The following is a 7,117-nucleotide window of genomic DNA, read 5'->3' on the forward strand; positions in this document are numbered from 1 at the left end:
CCCTGGAAGCTCCATGCTCTTAGGTTTCATCCTGACTAACTTGAGGAGACAGTTGTCCTTAGGCGGCTCAGAGACACCGTGACAAACATCGCTCCGTCCCGCAGCACAGGGTTCAGCAAAGTCTCAGTCCCCAGGCGGTGAGGTCTGGGGTGGGAGCCCAGGGCTGGGGATCCCCAGGTCCCCAGTTTCACTTCTCCAGCTCCTGACCTGTGTCGGGTCCTTCTGCCCGGACACTGATGACAAGTTTCCTGTTCTCACCCCCATTGGGTGCGGAGATCGCGGAGAACCAATCAGCGTCGCCGCGGTCACGGGTTATAAAGTCCACGCAGCCCGCGGAACTCAGACGCCCCAGATCGGAGATGGGGGCGATGGCCCCGCGCACGCTGCTCCTGCTGCTGGCGGCCGCCCTGGCCCCGACCCCGACCCGCGCGGGTGAGTGCGGTGTCGGAGGGACACGACCCTGCGGGGAGGGCGGGGGCGGCCCCGGGGAAGCCGCGGCCCCGCGTCGCCCGGCCAGACCCTCCCGCCCGTCTCCACCCGCGTCCCGAGCCCCGCGCCCCGCTCCCCTCCCGGCCCCGCACCCGCCCGGGTCCCGGAGGAGGGTCGGGGTCTCACCGCGCGCCGCCCCCAGGCTCGCACTCGCTGCGGTATTTCGACACCATCGTGTCCCGGCCCGGCCGCGGGGAGCCCCGGTACATGGAAGTCGGCTACGTGGACGACACGCAGTTCGTGCGCTTCGACAGCGACGCGGAGACTCCGAGGATGGAGCCCTGGGCGCCGTGGGTGGAGCAGGAGGGGCCGGAGTATTGGGAGAGGGAGACACGGAGAGCCAAGGGCCACGAGCAGGAATTCCGAGTGAACCTGAGGACCGCGCTCGGCTACTACAACCAGAGCGAGGGCGGTGAGTGACCGCGGGTGGAGGTCACGACCCCTCCACGTCCCTGCGTCCGCGCCGGAGTCGCCCCGGGTCCCGGGTCCGAGGTTCGGGAGGAGAGTCGGGGACGGGACTCGGTTTCCCTTTCAGTTTGGAGGAGTCCGCGGGTGGGCGGGGCCGCGGGGCGGGTGGGCGGGGCTGACGGGGTGGGCGGGGCTGACCGCGGGGTCCCCGCAGGCTCTCACACCATCCAGTCGATGTATGGCTGTGACGTGGGGTCCGACGGGCGCCTCCTCCGCGGGTACAGTCAGTTCGCCTACGACGGCCGTGATTACCTCGCCCTGAACGCCAACCTGAGGACGTATACGGCGGCGGACATGGCGGCGCAGATCACCCGGCGCAAGTGGGAGCAGGCTGGTGTTGCAGAGAGATGGAGGGCCTACCTGGAGGGCGAGTGCGTGGAGTGGCTGCGCAGATACCTGGAGATCGGGAAGGACACGCTGCAGCGCACAGGTGCAGGGCCGCGGGCAGCTCCTCCCTCTGCCTCGGGCTGGGCTCAGTCCTGAGGAAGAAGAAAGCCCTCAGCTGGGTCATGCCCCTGTCTCAGGGCAGATGGTGTCCCTGGGTCTCCTGCAGCCGCTGTCTGCCATGGCCGCTCCCAGGCCGGGGTCTCTGCCCACACCAGGGTCTGTGCAAACTGAGTCCTGTCGTCTGAGTGTGTCAGCCTTACACAGCAGGACAGGGAGTCTCCTTTACCTGATGGGAGACATGGACGCCCTGGGCTGGTTCACCCAGTTTCTAGAGCTTTGCAAAGATACATTCTCCCAGGTTCCTGTGGGTGAGGTCATCCCTTCTGCACCCCAATTCCGGCTATTCACAGAATGGTCACGTGAGCACTTATGGAGTACCCTGGACAAATACTAAATTGTGTGTGTGTGTGTGTGTGTGTGTTTTTCTTTTCTTTCTTTCTTTCTTTCTTTCTTTCTTTCTTTCTTTCTTTCTTTCTTTCTTTCTTTCTTTCTTTTACGTTTGTTTGTTTGGTTTGGTTTGGTTTTCTAGACAGCGTTTCTCTACCTTTGTGCCTTTCCTGGAACTCATTCTGTACCCAGGCTGGCCTCAAACTCACAGAGATCCGCCTAACTCTGCCTCCTGAGAGCTGGGATGAAAGGCGCGGGCCGCCCGGCTCTTTTCTTTCTTTCTTGTTTTTTTTTTTTTTTTCTTGTTTTTTGTTATTGTTGTTGTTGTTGTTTGTTTTTTTGAAGTTGTGATTTTGCTTTTAGTCAGGTTGTTTTCCCCTCACTGGGGTGATCTTGCTTCTCTCTCCCCTGATGTTATTTGTATCAGTCTCCACAGGAGCCAGGGGGAACTGCTAACGTGGATACTTAGACACTTCAGTGTTTCCTTTAAACCAGAAAGGTTCCTGTGAGCTTAGACTATTTCCTGTCATATTAACATCCAGAGCCCTCCTGCTCTCCCTCTGCCCCAACAAGTCACAGTGTTCCCCAGTGGATTAGGAATTGAACTTCCTCAGAGACAGGGTCTTCTGCAGCTCCAGGACAGGAGTGATGGACGATCCACACACCCCTGTGAGCACCGCTGTGTCTCAGTGAGTGCTGCACTGGGCCGCACAGCACACTTCCAGGGGCCTGGTGACAATACCTTGTATCTTGTTCCCCAGAGGCAGGGATTGGGGAGTCATTTTCTCTGGCTGAGTGTCAGAGGTTCACCACATGTGTGCTGCACACTTAGGTGATGGCTGTTCACTTGGACAGACAGTTAGAACTGGTCAGCAAGATGGCCTCAGTGGTTGTGTCTCAATGTTGACAGCAGTAATTGGTAACATCCTTCATGTAGCTCTTGTACCTGATTTCTTATTTTTATATGAATTACTAACATATTAATTATTTTCCATTCCTTCTCATCTTTTTCCACCTACCTTATGCTATAGAACATCACATGAGGAAGGCCCTGTTGACCTGCTGGCTCATGTGGATTCTCTCTTAACTACTGAGTCCCCCCAGGAAAATGTGCAGTTCTGTGATGAGGGGACCAGCTCTACCTGAGGTCACTAGTGTGATGACAGAATTATCCAGACACAGTTTAGTGTCATCATTGGTTTAATTTTGTCTTTGCAGCTTTCAGTTTATCTTGTTAAATGTGGGATTTCTTAAATCTTCCACACAGATCCCCCAAAGGCACATGTGACCCGTCACCCCATACTGACAGGAGATGGCACCCTGAGGTGCTGGGCCCTGGGCTTCTACCCTGCTGAGATCTCTGTGACCTGGCAGAGGGATGGGGAGGATCTGACTCAGGATATGGAGCTGGTGAAGACCAGACCTTCTGGGGATGGAACCTTCCAGACGTGGGCAGCTGTGGTGGTGCCTTCCGGGGAGGAGCAGAAATACACATGCCATGTGGACCATGAGGGGCTGACACAACCCCTCACCCTGAGATGGGGTAAGGAGGGTATGGGCGGAGAGCTGGGGTCAGGGGAAGCTGGAGCCTTCTGCAGACCCTGAGCAGGGTCAGGGCTGAGAGCAGGGATCATGACCCTCACCTTCCCCTCCTGTCCTTCCCTTCCAGAGCCGCCTCAGTCCACTGTCCCCATCATGACAATCATTGCTGTCCTGGGTCTCCTTGGAGCTGCGGCCATCATTGGAGCTGTGGTGGCTGTTGTGAGGAGGAGGAGGAGAATCACGGGTAGGAAAGGACAGGGTCTGGTTCTCTCTCAGCCCCTTTCAGAAGTGTGCTCTGCCACGTTAAGGGAAACATCCACAGCCCTCATTGCTCCTGTCTCTGACCTGGGTCTGCTGTCAGTTCTGGAACCTTCCTAGGGTCGGGGTCTTCCCTGTCTCTCACAGCTTTTCTTCTCACAGGTGGAAAAGGAGGGATCTACACTCCAGCTCCAGGTAAGTGTGGGGAGCGGGATTGTCCCTGAAGCCCAGGGGGTGAAGCTGGAGTATGCCAACCCATAATATTCCCTACAGTGAAATCTTCTAGAGGCCATGTTTTCACCTTCCTGTGACTATATGTAATTTTACCCCAGGCAGGGACAGTGCCCAGAACTCTGATGTGTCTCTCCCAGACTGTAAAGGTGACACTCTGGGTTATGATTTTGGGAGGGGCCAAGTGGACATGATTGGGGTTCAGGGACTCCCAGAATCCCCTCTGAGTGAGTAGTGGGTTGTTGGGATGTTGTCTTCAGAGTGATTGTTCATGACTCTTGTTTGTAGCGTGAAGACAGCTGCCCAGCCTGACAGAATGACAGAGATGTGCTCAGGTCTCTCCTGTGACGTCCTGAGCCCCTCAGTTCACTCTCAACAACAAGTCTGATGTTCCCTGTGACCCTGTGGGCTCAATGTGAAGACCTGGGAGCCTAGCCACCCCTGCACACCAGGACCCTGTCCCTGCACTGTTATATTCCCTTCCACAGCCAACCTTCCTGCTCCAGCAGACAGGAGAGGACATCTGCATTCTGTCACCTCCATGCTGCCCTGAGCTGCAGCCCCTGACTCCCCACTGAAAATAAGAATCTGAATGTCAACTTGATTGTCCACGTCCTTGATCTGACAGGTGGATTGGTGGGTAAATTAAATGATTGAAATACTTAGAGCTTTGGTGGAAATAAATGGCACCATGGAGAACCTTCCAGAATCTATGTTCTTTGTGCTGTGTGTATCTGGTGGACAAGATGAGGCTGTGGGAGCTGAGTGTGATCAGGGCTGTCCCCAGGTGGAGCTCAGTCCATTGCTGGCTGTGACATGGTCACTCCTCAGCTGTGTCACCTCCTGGTCTGTTCTCTTCATCACTTGAACCACATGCTGAGAGTCTGTGATCACAGGGACACTGGGATGACAGAGCCTTGTCCTGTCCCCAGGACTGTGAGCAGCCAGGGCAGCTGTGACAGGTCAGCCTGGGCTCTGACCTGACCATGGCTCATCACCCCATTTCTCTGTTTATTTCTTGTCATTTTAGTTTGTGTGGAGGACTTGGCCTGTTCTTGTTCCTGTGAGTGGTGCCTCTCTCATCCCCCTTTGGGGTCCCTGAGTGACAGCATTAAGAGGTGTTTGTCCATCGTTGTCCCCCAAGGCCCAACTAAGCCACTGTACTCAGGTAACTATGGCTGAGGACATCAGTCTCCTGAGCTCCTGCCTCCTTCCCAGGCCCCTCCCTGGAGGTTCTCTCCGTCTTTCCATCTTTCAGAATCTAACCCGGGTTGTAGGATGGGCAGAGAGGAGGGATCCACAGGGTCTCATCTCAGATCTGTCCTGTTGGATCTGTGTCTGCCCAAGGTCCCCTCTCCCTCCCTGGCTCTGGGAATCCTCATGCTGCCTCCAGGGGTGACTCAGGGATTTATGGTTTGAGTCTACTGGAGGTTTATGTTTATTAAAAAACAAACATATAAACCATGGTCTAGGGACTGCAGAGATGGCCCAGGGGTTGAGAGCACATGCTGTGCTTGCCAGGCACCCAGGTTTAGATCCCAGCACCTACTGAAAGACCCCCAGTGGAGATCTTCCCTCAGGAGAGACCCCAAACCCAAAGAACACACCGAGACCACGGATCAGATGCAAACAGCAAGAGGGTTTATTTAAATGCGCAGGTACCTGGGGCGACAAAGTCTCTGGGAAGACTTGCGCACCTTCCTAGGGGAAGGGGAACTTCTTTATAGAATCCTAGGGGCAGAAGCACAGTTACAGAAGCGAGAAGCATAGTTACAGGGTTCCCATTGGTTGATTCAAATAAGGCCAGGGTGAACTTGGGTGGCTATCTTAATGTTCAGAAATGTGCAGCTGTTTGTTCTCCAAGGCCAGGCAGCCAATTAGATATTCTTGTTCTGACTCAAGGTTTTTTCCTCCAAGACCGGGTGTTTGATATCTCCTGCTTTGGACTCAAGGTTACTTTCCCAATTATCAAAAAAAAAAAGAGAGAAGATCTGTATTTATTGAATCAGGAACAGGTCCTCCAACAGGTGACTTCCAGCTGCCCTGCTTGTGCCCAAGTCAACCCAGGAAAAAAAAACCCATCTGAACAGAGGAAGCCACATGCGAGGCCACCGCCCCGGAGTCCATTGGGAACTTGAACTTCACTGAGGTAAAACCCGGGCTATATGGATACAGATACTTCTTGGTTTTTGTAGACACTTTTTTCAGGATGGCGGAGGCCTTCCTACCAAGAAAGAAACTGCTACCATGGTAACCAAGAAACTCCTGGATAACAATCTTTCCCAGGTATGGAATGCCCCAGATATTGGGGTCAGACAATGGGCCACCTTCATCTCCCAGGTAAGTCAGAAGGTGGCCAGGCTATTGGGGATCGATTGGAAGCTCCATTATGCATACACCCCCAGAGCTCAGGATAGATAGAACGCATGAATAAAAACATTAAGGAGACTTTAACCAAATTAATGCTCGCAACTGGCACTAGAGATTGGGTGCTCCTACTCCCACTAGCCCTTTACCGAGCCGGGAATACTCCTGGGCCTCACGGACTAACCCCGTTTGAGATTTTATATGGGACTCCCCCACCAATAATAAACTTCTTCCACCCTGATATCTCCTCTTTTGCCACTAGCCCTACCCTGGAGGCACACCTTCAAGCCCTCCAACTGGTACAAAAGACAATATGGAAACCCCTGGCCGATGCCTACCGGGAGCAACTGAACCGCCCGGTGATGCCTCACCCATTCAAGATTGGGGACTCTGTCTGGGTCCGACGCCACCAATCCAAGAACCTAGAGCTAAGGTGGAAAGGACCATACACTGTCTTGTTAACTACTCCCACTGCACTCAAGGTTGACGGGATAGCAGCATGGGTCCACGCATCACATATGAAGGCCGCCAAAGAACCCGACAAAGCTGAGAGCACCAAGACATCTACATAGAAAGTTCAACGCTCCCCAAACCCACTAAAGATAAGACTTATACCTATGGGTTCCCCTAATCCCCCTAGTAGCCCTCCTAACGTTAGGAGGGGCATCACCAGAGTCCTGCTCATTTTATTATTTGGGCCAGGCATCTTCAACAGATTGGTACAATTTGTCAAGATAGGATTTCTGTTGTCCAGGCTTTGGTCTAACCCAGCAATATCAGAGGCTCCGAGAACCAGAAGATGGAGCTGACCCCTTATTCTCCATCCTAAAATGAAAGATTCCATTTAAAACAAAAGAAAATGGGGGAATGAAATGCCCCTCCCCCGTCTCAGTAACTTAGCCTAAGAAACGGCCTTGAGAGAGATTAA

At 54.0% G+C, this 7,117-nt stretch overlaps 1 protein-coding gene across 1 annotated transcript; it reads left to right on the forward strand.

The window, feature by feature from the left end:
* The first annotated feature begins 331 nt into the window (after positions 1-331).
* Positions 332-4,535, forward strand: LOC118576102 (H-2 class I histocompatibility antigen, Q10 alpha chain-like). The gene is made up of 8 exons (XM_036176488.1): positions 332-432; positions 632-901; positions 1,112-1,387; positions 3,059-3,334; positions 3,461-3,577; positions 3,754-3,786; positions 3,924-3,971; positions 4,111-4,535. The coding sequence occupies exons 1-8, from the start codon at positions 360-362 to the stop codon at positions 4,113-4,115; spliced, it is 1,098 nt and encodes a 365-aa protein (XP_036032381.1). The 5' UTR covers positions 332-359; the 3' UTR covers positions 4,116-4,535.
* The last annotated feature ends 2,582 nt before the right edge of the window (positions 4,536-7,117 follow it).

The sequence above is a fragment of the Onychomys torridus genome, unplaced genomic scaffold (assembly GCF_903995425.1).
Source record: "Onychomys torridus unplaced genomic scaffold, mOncTor1.1, whole genome shotgun sequence".
NCBI lineage: Eukaryota > Metazoa > Chordata > Mammalia > Rodentia > Cricetidae > Onychomys > Onychomys torridus.